Source organism: Macrotis lagotis, chromosome 6 (genome assembly GCF_037893015.1).
Source record: "Macrotis lagotis isolate mMagLag1 chromosome 6, bilby.v1.9.chrom.fasta, whole genome shotgun sequence".
Taxonomy (NCBI): domain Eukaryota; kingdom Metazoa; phylum Chordata; class Mammalia; order Peramelemorphia; family Peramelidae; genus Macrotis; species Macrotis lagotis.
In genome coordinates, this window is record NC_133663.1 from 64,152,933 (window position 1) to 64,171,371 (window position 18,439).

The window sequence follows — 18,439 nt, forward strand, 5'->3', positions numbered from 1 at the left end:
ATTGACGATGAATTGCTGTCTTAGGAGAGGCTCTGACTGCTCTTCTGCCTGTGCTCTGCTCAGGGGTTGACCACAAGCACTCCCTGGGCAAGTCTGGAGTGTGAGCACATGCTTAATCCATTCTGCTTCATGAACCTGAAGCACCCATTGTGTCCTCCTGTGAAATCGTTCATTTCTTTTTCATCAGCAATTTTTCTTGGCTCCTGCTGAATCATCTTGTTCCACTTGCCTGCCTGTTGCTCTTTGGTCCATCTCTTCCATTCCTTCTCAAACTCAGGCCATTTTGGCTGACTTGCCTCTCATGGCCTTTTTCCTGTCTGGGCATTTTCAGTAGAGTTTCTTCTTTCTGTAGCCAATCTCAGATTGTTTTTTCAGTTGGAGGAGGACCACACTGTTGTTCAGCAGGATGACTTCCAAACACTTTTGCAAACTGGATCACTTTGAACTTGAATTCAGCACTGGGCAAAAATCTTTATTGAGACATTTCTGGGGAGAACATGGCAAAATGTCACCTAATATACCGGTAACAAATGCAAAACAATAAGCACAAAGACAAGAAGTGTGAAAAAGTGGGAAATGCAAGTAAAAAAAATCTACAACCACTTTATAAGATGCTTCCAATTTTTAGACCCCAAATTTTTCAAAACAGAATGCATCTAATGGGGAAATTATACATAGACTCCAAACTCAGTAAAAAAAAAAAACATTTCCTTATTCAGTCTTTTTCGTCTTGAATTCAAAGTATCACTCTGATCAAGTGAAGTAACTTTTAGGTAATTTCAAGATCCTAAAGAGGTGATCAGAGGTCCAAATATAATGCTTCCAGTTTATTATACTAAGACATTTCAATATTGCTGTGGTGCCTTCTCCCAGCAAAATTGGAACTACAGTGTATTTTCAATACATGTCTGTGTTAAAGTAGAAGCATGTGACACCAAAAAATGGGTAACACATGGTGAAGATACCCAGGAGCAAGTCAGTCATATAAAAGAGAAAAACTGAGTTCTGTTTTATTCTATTCTTTTAACTTAAGGAATTCTCTATTTTTACCTAGAAATTAGGCTTTTCATTTTGGAATATTCATGTAGTTACTTTAGTGAGTTTTTATGCCAATGAACATGTTAACATTAAAGCAAACGGTAGTGAAAACCATAGATATTAATAATAGACTTTTTTCATAGTACCAACACAGTTCACTTGTCCATATGGTATGTCTCATGCTTATTATTGCCTCTAAAGACAAAGGTAAATTCTTACAGTGTGTTCATTCTTTGATATCTCTGTTTATATATGTTAAATTTGATGCTGATTTCATAAAGAACCTAAGAATTTTTTTCTTAAATCATAAAACAGATTAGAAAGTTAAAAATAAATTATTTAAATATAATTGTATCATTTGGGGAGGAAAAACTGAAATGCTATGTGTTTTAATGTGTCAAAAGAATTAATTCTTTTGCTTTTGTATGCTTCATTTTTTTCCCTCTCCCCTTCTGTCAACTTTGGGAAAGAAATCTTGGAAAATTGGTGTGGTTGGAAGGTAGCATTATCCAATGGAGAGAATGTTGGATTTGGAGTCATAAAATTAGATTTGAAGTCTAGCCAAGCCCACTTAGTACTTATGTGTCTTTGGTTGCTTCACCTCTGTATGCCTTAGCTTCCTCATCTATAAAATGGGAGGGGATTGGACTGAATGACCTTTTGATATGACCTTTTGATAAAGGACATAAAACCTGAATTTGATTTTCTGTTACAGAACCTGAAAATAGAAGCTGACAGTCTTGGTTTTGTAGTCATTTTTTATAGCTATTAAAGATTGCTTCCTGTTCCTAAAGAAAGGAGTTAACTTTTCCCTGATGTGTTAGTTCCATCTGAAATCAAGATGTTGTTAACCTTATGTTTGAAATAGCATGAATAAATCCGTCAATCAATAATCATTTACTAAGTACCTTGCTAAGTTTTGTATCCACAAAGACAAAAAGCAATTAAATTAGTCCCTAGAGTCTAGGAACTTCTTGGGGGACTCATTAAATATGCACATAAGTATATGCAAATAAATACAAGGTAACTGTCTTTAGGAGGCATTACTAGCTGGGTGGGAGGGGGGGTTAGGGATTGACAGGCAGGTGGTACAGTGGATAGTTGGAAAGTCAATTCTTCATGAGTTCAAATCCCACTTCAGATACTTACTTGCTGTGTAACTCTGGGTAAGTGACTTGACGCTGTTTGTCATAGTGTCCTCATCCATAAAATGAGCCCAAGAAGGAAATGGCCAACCATTCCAGGATCTGCCAAATGGGGGCACATGACTAAAATGACTGAGCAACAACTTAGTATTTGTAAAATAAAAGATGGATAGTTCACTTAAACTATGACAATCCACTCTTTTATGCCTTCTCCAGATGTAGGTGCAAGAAACCACAGGCATCTCTGTGCAGTTTATTACAACAAGAATCCTGGGTTTGAGGTTATACATGGACTTCTGGATAGAATTATGCAGCTCCTAGATGTGCCCTTTGGTGAAGACAAGGGATATGTCATCAAAGCAGCTGAAGGTAAGTCCCAACTGAAACCATGACATATAATAAAGAATGAAGATATTAATTCAGGTGAAGATTTTGCTTTATTTCAGTTGTTAGAGTTTTCCAAAAAATAAACTTTTCAAATCTTTTAACAAAACTCTTTTCAGATTTTTCATAAGCAATGTGTGATGTATCTCTGTCCTAGCTGAGATAAGGGCATCTCTAGTTAACTTATCCTCTGAACATACTGGCATCATGGTGGACCCAAAAGTCCAAGCTGAAATCTAAGGAAAGTCTACACAGAAGCTTTGTACTCCATAGTTGCCTGTCTGACTCCTTAGGGACAAAAGAAAAAGGCTTACAAGTTGTTTGGAAAGATTTTATATATGCTGTTCCAGAGTTACAAGAAAAACTAGGTAGGCATGGGAAAGTTGTCATCTGAAGTCCAATTACAGAAAAATCTTTGTTATGGGGGTACAGCTAACTAAGATAACTGAGAATTATATGCTTAATCTGTTTGCCACTTTAAAAATTCCTGAAACCTCCAACTTTTTAAATGTTAGGCTATGTTTAGTCTAGTTTTCTTCTTTTAACTATGAGAACCACAGGAAACCTGAAATAAATATTTTTGGCACTAGTTATTTTAATTGGAACTTTTCAAATAATTTCCATTTTCTTTTCTATTTTTGGAATCATTTGTGCCTTCTTACATTTATAATCAAATTTTATTATTGAAATATTCATCACTTCACCAAGTATAAAATTTGGGGGAAAGAGTTTACTCTTGGAGAAGTGACAGACTTCCTGCTTTGTCCTTAGGGACAGCTATAACTTTCTTTATTTATGCATCCTTTTTCCAAATGTGCCAAGAGTGAAGTTTATAGTTCTGTTTATTAGTGAAAATTTGTGTTTGACCAAATACTATATCTATAAAAATGGAAATTGAGACCACTATCCAGGCAGGTTAACTGGAGGAATTAATTAAAAAAACATCAGATTCCTCAACTATGCTGTTTAACTGAAATACAACTGCATTGATTCTTATTTGAAATAGTAAAAAGTCATAACTTCTTATGATATCTTTGTTAGCTAAAAGTGAGCATCTTCATATCCTACCTGCTTCAAAAGAAGAAAGGGCATTAGAGATCTGATCCTCCTCATACTATAAATGAGAAAAAAAATGAAAAGTTAAAAATAGTAAACAATAAAAAAAGTAAAATTGAAAAATAGTAAATTTTTAAATTTACTTACAGTTTTATCTTCATAGATGTGATAGACGAATGGGAGGAAAAAAGTTTAATGGTGGAACCACCAAGTCTGAAACATAGCTTGAGCTAGAATCTTTTGTAATATAAACAGTAATAGTGTTTTTTGTTTTAAAAACCAGGAAGCACTTGGCACTGTCTCCACTGTACCACTGATTGCCCACTATAAACATTACCTTGAATTGAACTTTTAATTTGTATAGTTAATAGCAGAATTGTATTTGGGATTCAAGGCTAGAACCTACCTTCTGAAGATCCCTTGGCCCTAATTAAACCTTCATTTTTTAGTTGAGCTATTTGAGGCTGTGGTAGAAGGGACTAGAGGTAAAGTGATACTGAGGGGAGGTTGGTGATGTCAATCTAGGTGGTCTGTCACCACACCCAGCATTCTTTACACCAGACTATGGTTTGCCCTCAAGTTCAACATTCCCATGACTTTGACTTGTCCATAGTCTCAAAACTGGTAAATGAATACAACTTCAAATCTTGCCCTTTCTTCTCACCATCCATGAACTGGAAACACATGGATGAACAAGTTATTTATGACAATTGTTGAATGGCTTGTGAGCTAAATTTTAAAAAAAATAGTGTACTACATATACATCTATGCAAACACACATATATATTATTTAATAGGAATATGGTACACTCATTCTTTAATTTTCCTTTGAAACATTTATTTTAATGGAAGTCATGCCAAGGAGAAACGCTTAATACTATTCATTTGCTCTGGGTCAGCCAATGCTACAGTTTACACAAAGTGGTGTTTTTTTAAAAAGTCATAGTGTTCCATCAGCATGATTAGCATATTTAGCTGTATCCTTTTCCCCGAAGACCTGTGAAGAAGGCGTGTATCTTCTCCTAAGTGCTTTTTCTTAGGATGCTTTTCGTAAAAGACCTCAAGCCAGAGAGAAATAATGTGATTTAGTGGAAAGGTTATGAGGGCCTGGGGATTCTAACTGTATTTTGATTATCTGCATCCCTCTATTATTATTTCTGCTTTGTTTATATTATTTCTGCTTTGGAGAGGTTCTGTTACTTGTCAAAAAGCAAATCTGTACAAGAGCCAATATTACAACTTCACCTTCAATTTGAATCTTTATTGTCTTAACATCAAGCAAGAAAAGGGGTCCCTAGCATCCTATATCCATGGAGAGATTCTTGTGGAATTTTGCAGTTAGGGAGTATGCTTTGTTGCATCTTGTTTTTGAGGGATTCTTTTTGAGGTCTGTCTGCTGCTGTTATCTTTTGTTTAGCTGTTTGCTGAGATCCTGTTCCTCTAAGGAGATGTCTGCACTGTATCAGAAAGTAGATTAGGAACAGATGAAGAGCTACAGTTTCCTGACATCCTTGATTATTAAGTTGTCTTCTATTGCCCCAGCACATGGCATGCTTCTTAATAATTAAAGATCTCTGGTGGTTTTGCTGATTACAATAGAGTTAGACCTGCTCGCCAATGTGAATCCCTGCTCAAGGCAGCTGGAGGGGCTGACTCAAGGCAGGTATTTTCATTTCCTACCGTCTGTCGAATGAGCATGGCCAGACTGTTTGTGGGCAACTTGGTTTTGTTCTGTGGGATTTGAGGGTGGAAAGGTACTTTCCTTCTTTGAGAAAATTGTCCCTTGTCTATTGTAAGAGATCCAGAAATTCATTTCATTGATCATGTCATTGCTTCCAAATAGTTCTCTTGACCTTGGAGTTTAACCTTCCTTGTGCTGCTTGTGCTGCAAGCCAGAGCACCCCCCACATTTCAGAGCCCTTGGCTATAGCCAAAGTAGGAAGTCACCGGCACTAATGCTTATTTTTTTTATTTGCTGAGTACTCTGCCAATTAAGAGTATAAGTTAGATAGAATGTCAAGCTGATAGATAGACTAAGGTCAATTGATGGGTGAAAGAAATAGATCCTCTAACATCTTAACAGACTGCAGAGCATTTAAGGGCTTTAAAAGAGGTTCAGATCTCTCAGTGCTGTAGTTGGTTTTGATCAGATTATTATAGCTCATGTATTTACTTTTCCCCCTTCATTTTTGTGGGTTTTTGAAAACTAAATTATGTATGTTTAAATGCACTTATCCTTTTCAAAAACTATTTCTGGGTAAAGAAAATTGTTAACATTTTTGTGTTTAAAAGTTAGGTGGTTGGATAAATCAGTGAAAAGAAGTCAATTCTGGTATAATGGAATGGGCTTTGTGTGTGATCCCTTACACTGAATTGGATTTATCTTTTCTTTACAAAAATTCTTATCTAGTTCAATTTTGAGCATAGCATGTTTTTTCTGAAAGTGCCAAGTTAACTTAAGACAATTTAAACCAAGAAGGCTGAATTCAGGGTGTCTTTGCATTTGATTACATCTCTTTCTATGCTTCTTTGACTCAGAATTCATTACAAAATAGAAAATATGCTTATATATTTTAGTTTTTTCACATATTGAACTCTTGCCATATGTACAAACCATGGTTTTTAAGCACCTTCTGTTACACTAACACCTAAATGGACATTGACCTGACCTTCAGGTCATGCTCTTTTCCCTCTCTAAGGACACCTGTGAAAGATTTCAAGATGCTAGAAAATATGGGTGAAATTGTGATGTTCCCCTGGCCTTCACACTGGTTTTTAGTGTAATCTGAGCTTACAAGTGTATGGCAAAACATGGTTTGGGTTGCTTACAGCAGTGAAGGTGATGAACTGATCAGCAGCTTCAGTGATTTCTTTTAAAGAGAGGATGAAAGACTAAGGCAGGATGTTCATGTTTTCTGTAGTGAGGGCTGTTGTTCCCACCTGTATGTGGCTATAGATATAGGACACATATAGGTAATGGATATATTAATGTATAGACATAGAAAGATGAGAAAATTAGAGAATAAGTGATGAAAGTTTGGCCTGAAAAATACAATTCATTCATCAGTGAGTAGAATTGTAGAAATAATGAGGCCATTTTGCTTTTTCTTACACAAGGCTATTGTGAAATCAAATGAAATATGTGTAAAACACTTTGTGAACCTTAAAGGAGTGATATAGTTATTATTATTATTATTATTGTTGCATGTCTTAATGTAAATTTAATTGTGTTTGAATTTTAATTTATTGATTTTTTTTTTTACTACTCATGCTATTAAAATTTTATTTAACAGATAACATTAGGTTTCATTGTAACAGTGAGCCATCCTAATGTTGTCTGTGGAATTTAGATGTATTTAATTTTTTCATGGGCATCTTCCTCACTCTTACTTATCTCACATATCCAATTATTTGCTAAATCTTGTCATTTCCACTATGACACCAATCACTTCTTTTCTTTATTCACCACTTGCCTAGACTTTTACAGTAGATTTCTAATTGATCTCCCTGCTTTCTCCTACTACAATCCATTCCATCTCCCACACAGCTTAAGAAGTGTTTGACATTTAAGGCATTTCACAACCTGGACCCTGGCTATTCTGCCTCTTCAGCTCAGCCTTTGAGAACCTCTGACTTATTTCAAGTAAGGGAACACTTGCTGGTTTCTCTAAGGACTGGTGCCTCCTTTTCTACCGTTAGTTTCCATCTGCTCTGTAGATGTCTTTTATGTCCCCCATTATTTACATGTTTTCTCTTCTAATACAATGTGAACTTCTAGAAGGCAGGGACTGGTTTTGAGCTTTCTTTGCCTCTGAAGTGCTTAGCTCCATTTCCTTTCTCTCCTCCCCCCCCTTTCTTTCTGTCTCTCTCTCTCTCCTCTCTGTCATACACACACACACACACACACACACACACACACACACACACAGAGAGACACACAGAGACACACAGAGCAAGCACTCAGTAGTTGCTTTTTGATTGTTTTTTTTCCTTATTTAAAAGAATTTCTTTCAAATGAGTATTTCCATTCACACAGCACAAAAGAAAATTCTTTATGAAACTATGCATTTCTATTTCACATCGTTTGACTTTTAAAAATATGTAAGAAATTTTACATATTTTCAAAATTGTCCTGCTTGTCCATGCTTTATTTCTGAATTTTTGTGCATTTTTAAAAAGTAATCTTTTTTTTTTAAATATCACTGTTGTGAACCCTAAGAAAGGAAAGAAGAAACAAATTTGCATAGTTGAACAGAACATGTTCTGACATTGGGCAAGTCCAGAAATAATCATCTTCTACACCTTGTACTCAGTCCTCTGGAGAAAAGATTGGGCATTGCTTTGATCAGAATTCTCAAATCTTTCAAAGCTGGCTTTGCCTAGTATAAATTGCTCTTTTTATTTTATCCTACATTAGTTCATGCCTTCTAGAATTTGATGAAATCATATTTTTCATCATTTTTTATGGTACAGTGAATGTCCATCACATTCACATGCCATAATTTATTCAGCCATTCTCCTACTGTCTGAGAGGCCTCTTAAGATACCAGATTCTTGAGGCCACGAGATAGCGTGCCAGCTCTGGAGTCAGGAAGACTCATCTTCATGAGGTCTTCACATTTACTAGCTGGGTGACTCTGTTTGCCTTCAGTTCCTCATCTGTAAACTGAGCTGGAGAAGAAAATGGCCAACCACTCTATTATCTTTGTCAAGAAAACCCCAAATAAGGTCACAAAGAGTTAGACATGAATGAAAAATGATCCAACATGTCTAAAACTAAACTCTTTACATTTCTCCCCAAACTCTCTCTACATCCTGAATTCCCTATTATTATTGAAAGAATCATTGTCCTCCCAGAGGTTTACAACTTAAGCATCATTCTTGATTCCTTACTTTCTCTTATTCCTTCTGTCCCCCAATTCAATCAATTGTTAATTAAGTCCTGTTATTCCTACCTTCATAACATCTCTCAAGTATTCCCCCTTCCCTCTTCTGACTTTGCAGCCACTCTGGTGAAGATCTTCTGCACCTCACACCTGCCTCAGGTCTCTCTCATTCTATTATACTTTTCATTGATCAAATTGATCTTCCTAAAGTATGGGTTTAATCTCATTACCCTTTTTCAGTCAACTCCAATGGCTCCATGTTAACCTCTAGGATCAAATACAAAAAATCCCATTTGGCTATTAAGACCCTAAGGTACCCACCTCCTTCTTACCATTCCAGTCTTCTTATTCTTTGCTCTCCTCCTTGATCCAGTGACACTGGCATCCTGGCTGTTCCTCCATTTCCTTTCTGAACATCTTTTCTCTGTTTGCCCCTCATTCCTGGAATGCTTTTTTCTTGTTTCCACCTTCTGGCTTCCCTCAAGTCTCAGCTAAAGTCTCACCTTCTTCAGGAAGCCTTTCCCAGACCTTTTTAATCTTATTATCGTGATATCTTTGGGACCACCCCTGATGCTTCCTCTCTGTATCTTGATGGTATGTGGTTGCTACTTGTTATCTCTCCCATTTGACTTGTCCTTGTAAACAGAGATGGTTTTGTCTTCCTCTGAATCACTCTAGCACTTAGCCCAGTTTGTGGCAGATTGTATGTGCCTAATTATAGGGTTTTAATGGTAGTTGGCTTGTCCAGAGGGCTCTGGTACCATGTTGATTGTCCCGCACCAAGCCACCATTCTCTAGAACATCTGTGGCCCCACCCTAGGCTTGTTTTGCTGCCCTGGGACACAAATCCTTGCACATGTCCTGTTTCTGATTGTGCTAGCCTGTTTCATTGAAGAGGGCTCCTTCTCAATTGTCCATGGATTTCTAGCTGACTTTTAGCATAGTTTTGGGGTGGGAGAATTCATTTAATGAACTTTCTGATTCAGTTTTCAAATCATTTATTTGATCTGGTAGGAACTTATGGATTTTGCTGTGAAAATATCAAAAAGAATATTTACTTCTCATTTCCACTGTATGAATTTGTACTGTATAGATTCTATGATGTATATCCTTGAGTTGAACTCAGGAATTTAGCTTTTCCTCTGAGTTAATTTAAAAGTGTAGTTAAAAGAAAAACTGTTATCTAGCTACCATACCTTATCTTTATGAAGGCGATTTGCTAATCTGAGATTTTTCACCTGGCATAGTCTGTGACCTCACCTGTTCTTGTACAGCTAAGGAGGCTCTTCTCTCCCTAACAAGCCCTCCTAGGAGCTAGAGAGTCTGCTATCACTGGTAGACAAACAATGTCCCCAGGATGCAGATGGATTCCATAAATCAATCAAACTTTCCTTAGTGACAGAGGGGTAGTTCCTAACCCCAAGTGGCTGCTAGTGCACTTTGATGGAACCAATTATGTTGTCTCCTCCCCATGACACTGACCCCTGTAACCAATCACATTGTCTTCCCCACCTATCTGATTTGTACTGCCCCAAAATATATTGAAGCTGGGAGCCCTACTTTGGGATCTTTGGTCACTAAGTTTATTGGTTATTGGTAGTCTAACTAATAAATTGATCTTGCTCAGACCATTGTCTCTCAGTTTACTTTTAGTTTTCAAATGTAACAGTTGAAAAATGTGTGAGGGAGCTGGGTGGTCTGCCTCTTATTCAAGCAACTATTTTATTGCAAGTTGATTAATTTTTTCTCATTATAATGAGGAAAATGTATGATAGAAAATATCAAGATTGCTTATACCCTTCAAATAGATCTTGAAAACATGGGAAGTAAAAGAAAAGAATGTATCAAATATGAATTGTCACATTGGGTTCCAAACACTTAGTACTCCTAACAAATAACATTTTAACTAATGAACTTTAGAGATAGTTATGGTAGAGACCCAAGCATACAGATCAATCATATATGGGTTGATTGGCTAAAAAGAATTTTCCCTTGGGTTCTTTTAAAGAACCAGCTCCCTCTCTTCTACCATAGTTAAAAATAATATTGATTTCTATACTGTCTTTCAGGAATGTATTTAATGCTATGTCAAGGAATCAAGTTTTGCAGTTCGTACAATGTCTTTTCCTTGCTTCTTTATACAGTAACACCTTTCTTTTTGGAGGAATCAAAGTATTCCAGATCAGTAGTGACCAACTCAAAATAGAAATAGAGGCCAATAATCCATATTCCTGTGAGTCACAAGTGACTTAGTTTTAAAATAGAATATGTTTATGTTTTACTGTACTTTTATTTTATATTTATATTTCCCAGTGACATTTTAATTTGGTTTGAACTACACTCAGGAATGTTGTGAATGGCATGTTACCCTTGGACCTTGTGTTTGACCTCTCTGTTCTAGATTTTCAAAGTTCCCTTAAATGCCTGGGTTTTTTTTTTTTGTTGTTTTGTTTTTAGTTTTTTGTCTAAAACTCTTTTCTATAAAAATCTGCTGTTTGTATTTGCTGTTGTTTATTTCTTAATTTTCTTAACTAAATTATACTGGACATAATTTGGGATGCATCAAGATCATTATTATGATTAATTTTTGTTCTGTATTATAGATGGTTTATGGCCTCAAGCCAAGCAAATGGTAATCCTGAAACTTTTATTCGTAAATTAATCGTTTCTCTGAGTAGTTTGTCATGAAGCTTTCTCCATTAAAATAGAACAGAGAATATGCATAGGTAGCATCCCTTAGCCTCCTGTGTAGTGTAATATAGCTGTTCTTTTCTACCATTAATTATTGTATGTGAGACTGAAGCAACTATCTATGCCCCTCAATTCCTTTATTTCCACAAGTAAAATTAACATCTTCACTGATGTATTAGTATCTTTGCCTTGTTCACAGGATTTAAAACATTCTCTTATTTCAAGGTCCCCAGTAAACTTCAGCCCATTCTCCCTCATATTAACTTTTTGTTTCAAGATATAATTTTTACAACTAGGTGTGAAAGAAAGTAGTCTGTGCAACTTTTTACCAGAAGTTTAACAATGATCTTTTAAAAGCTAAACCCTAGCAGTTTTCTTTAGACCTTTTGAGCTCCCTTTGGGTCTTGGCTTCCATTAGAATGTATGGAGTATTCAGGGAGAGCCTGCTTGCTGGACCTTAGCTCTGGAAAATAGGTTGTTTCCTAATATCTTGACCAAGAAGCTATAGCATGTGCAGTAGCTACATCCTGGTAAAATCATCTTAACAAACCAGCTAAACCAGAGTAAAGATAACCAATAGACTTCAGATATACACAAGATGTGATTGCTTCCCTGCAGTGGAATGGGCAGTTGAGAATAGTTTGTTCCAGTGGCCATGAAGGCAGCAGAAGCAGGTGGTGGGAAGCATTCAGTTTGGTCAGACATCGAAGATACCAAGGTCGTCATCCATTACGTTCTAGGCCATCACCAGTTGTCTTGACTTTTGTCTTGCTACTGGATTTCCAGCACTCTATTTTTTTTTTTTTTTTGCAAGGCAGTGGGGTAAGTGGCTTGCCCAAAGCCACACAGCTAGGTAATTATTAAGTGTCTGAGACTGGATTTGAACCCAGGTACGCCTCACTCCAGGGCTGGTGCTTTAGCCACTGCACCACCTAGCCGCCCAATTTCCAGCACTCTAGAAGAGAAAGTGAGACTGATGACTTTATGCAATTCTGGCTCACTAGCAAGTTCAAGATATTACTTCATGATGTCATTGGTATTTGAAAACAAGGGATGAACAGCATCAAGCTCCTTCAGGGTTGAGACTGTCTTTCTTTTTGCTTGTACTGTATCCACAAGGCACTGTGCCTGGAGTTTTTTAATTCCCCTTCCTTCCTTCCTCTCTCCCTTCTTCCCTTCCTTCCTCCCTCCTTCTCTCCCTCCCTTCCTTCCTCCCACCCTCCTCCCTTCCTCCCTTTCTTCGTCCTCTCTCCCTTCCCTTCTCCCTTCCCTTCTCCCTTCCTCCCTTCCCTCATTCCCTTCTTCCTTCCTTCCTTCCTTCTTTCCTTTTCTTTTATTCCCTCCCCTTTCCTCCCCTGCCCTTCCCTACAACTCTACTTCGCTACTTCTTGCCTGGACTATTTCAATAGCCTAATAATTGGAGTCCACCTTTCCTTTCTCTCTCTAATCAACCTATTGTCTTCTCCCACCTTCTATATACAGCCAATTATCAGATCTTGTGGCATTTTGGAAGCCATTTTTTTCCCTCTACCCAAATAACTGCTACCTTGACTCTTACCACATTTTACCAAAGTGATATTTTTCAAGCATAGGTCTGAAAAAAATGTTCTTGTATTACTCAGAAATCGTCTTATTGCCTCTAGGATAAAATACAAATACTGACTCCTTTTTTTTTGATATGTCTTTGGCTCCAATTGACTTTACTCAATTCATTTTACATCACTCCCCTTCCTTTAGTAGATGTACCATCAATACTAGACTACCTACTAATTATCCAAACTCATCATTTCATCTCCTTATTCAGTGCCTCTGCTCAGGTAGTCTCCCATATGTGGAATATATCTCTGCCCCCTCCCTAGCTCCTTTCAGTTTCAGGTATGATCTATTCAAAACTTTACCTGATCTCCTCACTGCATACCCATACTCTGGGAATGCTCTATCCCTCCTGAAACTATCTTGTATTTACTTATTTGTTTTTTGTTAGATTAAGGTTTATGTAGGAAAAAACTTCTTTATAATTAGAAAAATACAAGAGTGGAATGTGTCCCCAGGTCATACTGGTTTTCCCTTCGAGTCAAGACTGGCTAAGCACTTGTCATCAGTTATTGGATAGGGGATTCTTGGTCAGTTATAGATTTGTGACTCTGAAGCCTCTTGCAACCCTGAGAGTCTTTGATTTGATGTTGTATATACCTCAGCAGAATACAATTTCATGGAATCTTGAATAGTTTAAGGTTCTCATTTTGTATACATAGTTTCTTGCACCTAATTAAATGATGACTATTCAGTTTATTGAATTTTCATCTGAAGAAAAACCTATTAGAAATCTTTTGGAGAAGGGTTATATCAGAAGATTGACTACCAGAAAGTGAAATTCTTTTGGTAGTTCATGTAATCTCTGTCTTTGGGTGTGGAAGGGTTGCTCTTTGTTATCCTTGGATACAGCTAGATCAATGGATTTCAATAATTATCTTGCACAATTCCAATTTTTTTTTTATCGACAAGGGTCTCTTTATTCCCATTAAAGAATCTTTTTTTTTAACTAGATCTGTGTTATACCTGCTTTGCGACTTAGAATATTAGAGAATTTCCTATGATGCTAATAATATAAGTAACTTACTCAGGGTCACATAGCCAGTATATGTCAGAAACAGAAATTGAACCCAACTCTGATTCTGAGATTGCTCAGGGGTAATTGATATTTTCCATATTGTCTTTTTTCAATAAGGTCCATGATTTAAAGAAAAAATGATCACGAGCAAATTGGATCAATATCAAGAATGTACATATTGCTGAGTAGTAGAAAACAGCATAATAGATCATACTTATAAGAGAAACAACAATAGAAAGCAAAGATTCTCAGTTTTGAAGGAGGACATCTCAGCTCTCTTCAGATCCAGACTTGATTACTACAAAGCAGTTTTTGCGGGAGGCAGAGCTCTGTATGGGGTCTGAGTTTCCTGGGTTCTTAGGTGAAACATTTAAAAAAATATTTTAAAACGTGCTAACCCAGGGGGAAAAAATCCACAACTCCCTCTTTAAACAAAAAGTAAATTTACAGGCAATTCAGTTGAATAACTTTTATAAGTAATAACAGATCTGAATTTTGGATTAGTTTTAGAGGCTCTGAATAAGCTCTGATTTTGTTTTCACATAGGCGCTAACAAATCTGTCCTTCATTCTTTCAAAATGTGTAGTAACTTAATTGCCTTGGTTTCTTGACTTCATAACAAGACTTTAATGAAAAAAAATCAGAAATCTTATTTAAAAAGTTGCTTCTCTCATTAATCAGCTAGACATGCTTGTGTAATTCCATTGCCTCCTAAAAACTTTAGTGCTGCCTTTCTCCTTCCCTTCTCTTCCAGTGCCTACTTAATTAAATTAAAGCTGTGTGACTTAAGTCATTGCAAATTTTATTGCTTTACCATCACTCAAATTTTCTTGCTGATTTTCTTACATCACTCAGGTAATACCTTGTCATCTTTTAAGGTTTATAGTTTTTTTTTTTAATGTCACTTTCAGTCAGTTACCATTCCAGAAGCTAGAACTTGGGAAATTTTAACATCAGAATATTAAGGAAATTATTTTTCTCTATAAAAGAATATTTCTGGTTTTAAATTGCAGTTTGCCTAATTAATACAAGTCATTTTTCTGTTGTCATTTGTTGTTATATTTTGAAACTTAACATATTTTGTAGCAGTAGGGTTGAATTTAAAGTCATCTATAAAATGGGTTTAAGAACACTTGCCCTGCTTCCCCTCAACAGAATTTTGAAGAAAACTCCAAAATATTGTGTAAAAGAGGTATTGTTAGGGTTCTAGGAGTCTGGAAAGTTAGGACCTATTTCTTTTATTCAGACCATTTTATAGGAGCACAGAGGTTAAGAACCTTTGTGAGAGTAGTTCATCTGTGGGGCAATGGCAGAACAAATTGTGATGTGTGATTATGATTGAATGCTATTCTGCTGTAAGAAATGATGAGCGGGATGTTCTCAGGAACACCCAGAAGGCCTTACATGAACTTATGCAAAATGACTTGTTATTTGTACATGGTAGCAACAGTATTGTATGATAACAGGAAAGACTTAGCTATTCTCAGAATGCAATGACCATAGGCATCTCTGAAGGACTTATGATGAAAATGCAGATAGTGTCTAAATACAGATTGAAGCATACTTTTTAAAAAACTATTTTTCTTGAGATTCCTTTTTTTGGGTGGGATCTGTTTTCTTTTACAACATGACTATTATGGAAATATTTTACATGAATCCACATTTATAACTTATATCAGATTGCTTGCTTTCTTGTTGAAGGTGGGTGTTGGGATGGGAAGGAGGGAGGAAATTTGGAACTCAAAGCAATAAAAAATGAATTTTAAAAATTGATTTTACATGTAACCACGGAAAAATAGAATAATAAAAAAAAGGCCTTTGTGAATGTGGAAGATTTCAGGAAGTCCATGGAATTGGATGAGGAGAAAATTAGACATTTATTTCAACATAATTGGTTTCCTTTGTAATGCTTTTTATTTTATTTTGTTCATTTCAAAACATTATTCTGAGAAGTCTATAGGCTTCATTTGATCACCAAAGAAATACATAATACAAAAAAGATTAAGAACCCCTGTAGTCCAAGATGATTAGTTTATTTGAGGTTATTTCATGGTTTTGATTCTTTTTTGCATGTTGGAGAAAATTCTTCCTTGATGCTCTCTGTTCTTGTCTTCCGTAATATCCCACTCCTTATTTTCTTCATAATTATTCTTATACCCTTGAGTCATTTGCAAGTTTCTTTCCTTCATACATTTTATTAGTCTCTCTTCACTCTTTTCTTGGGGAAACTCATATGTTTTCACAAACTCTATTCTCATTCCTGTAGAATTGACCCTTTAATCTCTCTTTTCAGATCAGAATTACTCTTCACTTCAGATCCATGCTTCCAACTACTACTGTTCCCCTCTTCATCTCCCTTGAATGCTGCAATAGCAACTTTAGCTCAACATGTCAAAAACCTAATTTTATTATCTTTTCCCTCAAATTTTCTTGCTGATTTTCTTAAATAAACATCTCAAGGGAGATTATCTACATAAAGGCTTTGCAAAGCACCATATAAATGTTGTTCCTTAGTATTTCTGTCAAGAATTTACTCATCATTTTTGATTCTTCTGATTCCCTCACTTCATGCTTCCGGTCAATCACAATATATTGTTTCTTCTCCTGCAAATTCCTCTCAAATGTGCCCTCTTATTCCTGTTCCTTTTACCATCACTCTAGTATAAACCTTTATTGTTACCCTTCTACACTATTGCAACAATCTCCTTATAGAATCTTTGGTCTTTAATATTTCTGCTTCCTTCACAATGCTGCCAACTTTATCACTATAAACATCTCTGCTTTTACAAATGAATTGTTTCATACATCCAAAAGCAATAAGAAACATCATTTAATGGGATATATCATACTGCTCATGGATGAGCCATAAGCAAAAAAAAAAAATGCCGTGATGAAAATTGCAGTTTATGTGCCATCAGTTGCAAATACTGAAGAGATAAAGTCAGAAGGGCTCCATAAAGCCCCTCCACAGGAAGTTAACATACGCTTTAGTACTTGGCAGTGTCAGTTGAAAATTGGGCATAGGGAAAGACAATGAAAAATATGTTGAAATGTATGATTCAGATTCAGGAAGTAGAAGAAACCAAAGGCTTCTAGATGACCATAGAATCCTTGAACCTATTTATCATGAATATTTTCTTCAAGAGGAGAGTAAGGAGGCAATCAGTGAGTAATAGGCACTGAATAATATCTCCCATATGCATAATGACACTTTATCTTAAAAGACCAATTTAATACTTATTGGATTCATTTCCAAATCATCAATTTCTTTGTTCTTGCACAGCATACCCTCACAATAATAGACCTAATTGTGCAACTCATGTCACCAATCATTCTGTTTGTTGATGTGGTCCTCTTCCATACCAGAGAGGGACAGGTGGGGGGGGTAGGGAAGGAATTTCTTAGTTTAGAAATCAAAACCAACACTTAAGTTAGAAGAAAAAATTTTTAAATGAGGTTTATATGCCCAAGCACTTAAAACAGTTTAAGCTTATTTATTTTTTATTTTTATTTTTAGGTTTTTGCAAGGCAGATGGAATTAAGTGACTTGCCCAAGGCCACACAGCTAGGTAATTAAGTGTCTGAGGCCGGATTTGAACTCGGTTACTTCTGACTCCAGGACCAGTGCTGTATCCACTGCACCACCTAGCTGCCCCAAACTTAACTTAATTAAATAGATTTCTGATACTGAAAATTGGAAATGAATAAAAGAACAGATTTTCACATGGACTGGCACAATTTCCTATGGAAATGTTAGCTAACATAGCAAGAAAATGAAAACAAGTTGGATTTTTGTTAATTGGAAAATGATCAAATTTTGATAGAAACTAAATGAAATGTACTCTTTAAAGAATGATGTCTATCGGGGCGGCTAGATGGCACAGTGGATAGAGCACTGGCCCTGGAGTCATGAGTACTCGAGTTCAAATCCTGCCTCAGACACTTAATAATTACCTAGCTGTGTGGCCTTGGGCAAGCCACTTAACCCCATTTGCCTTGCAAAAACCTAAAAACAAAAAAGCACAAAGAATGATGTCTATGAAGTATCCAGAGAAACTCAGGAATACTTGCATGACCTGATATGGAACCTAGTAAGCAGAATCAAAAGAATAATATACGCGCGCGCGTGTGTGTGTGTGTGTGTGTGTGTGTGTGTGTGTGTGTGAAATGGCCACAGTAATTTAAAGGAAAACATCACTAAATGACTGCAGAATTCAGATCATTCCATTGATCGCTGTTAATTCCAGAAGTCTGATGATGAGTATGCATCCCTCTCCTTGGCAAAGAATCCACAGGAAGTATAAATTGAAGCATGTACTGTCAGAGATGCAGTCAATACGATCATAGTAATTCTTTTACACAATGTTCTTTGGGAGTAATCTTAGAAAGCAACAATAATATCAAAAGAAGTATCAATAAAGCTTTTTTTTTTGGTAAATCAGTGTAAAGCTGTTGCCATTTGTAGCTCAAAAGAGTTCAAAAGCTTTCTGAGCCAGAAAACAGGTTATGTCATTGCTAAGTGGAAAAAATTGACAAACAGAAGCAATATTATTTTAGAAGAGGAACTAATTTGTTAATTCATACTGTGTAGGATGGGTAAAGATTATGAGCAGTAGAGGGGAAAATGG

General features: G+C 36.2%; 1 protein-coding gene across 2 annotated transcripts in view; it reads left to right on the top strand.

The window, feature by feature from the left end:
* The window catches only part of FARSB (phenylalanyl-tRNA synthetase subunit beta), an 86,701-nt gene that overhangs the window by 55,876 nt on the left and 12,386 nt on the right, over nt 1-18,439 (top strand). For both annotated transcript variants that reach the window (XM_074191271.1, XM_074191270.1), the window contains exon 16: nt 2,400-2,552. In XM_074191271.1, the coding sequence (XP_074047372.1) occupies nt 2,400-2,552 (153 nt within the window). The remainder of the gene's footprint in view (nt 1-2,399; nt 2,553-18,439) is intronic.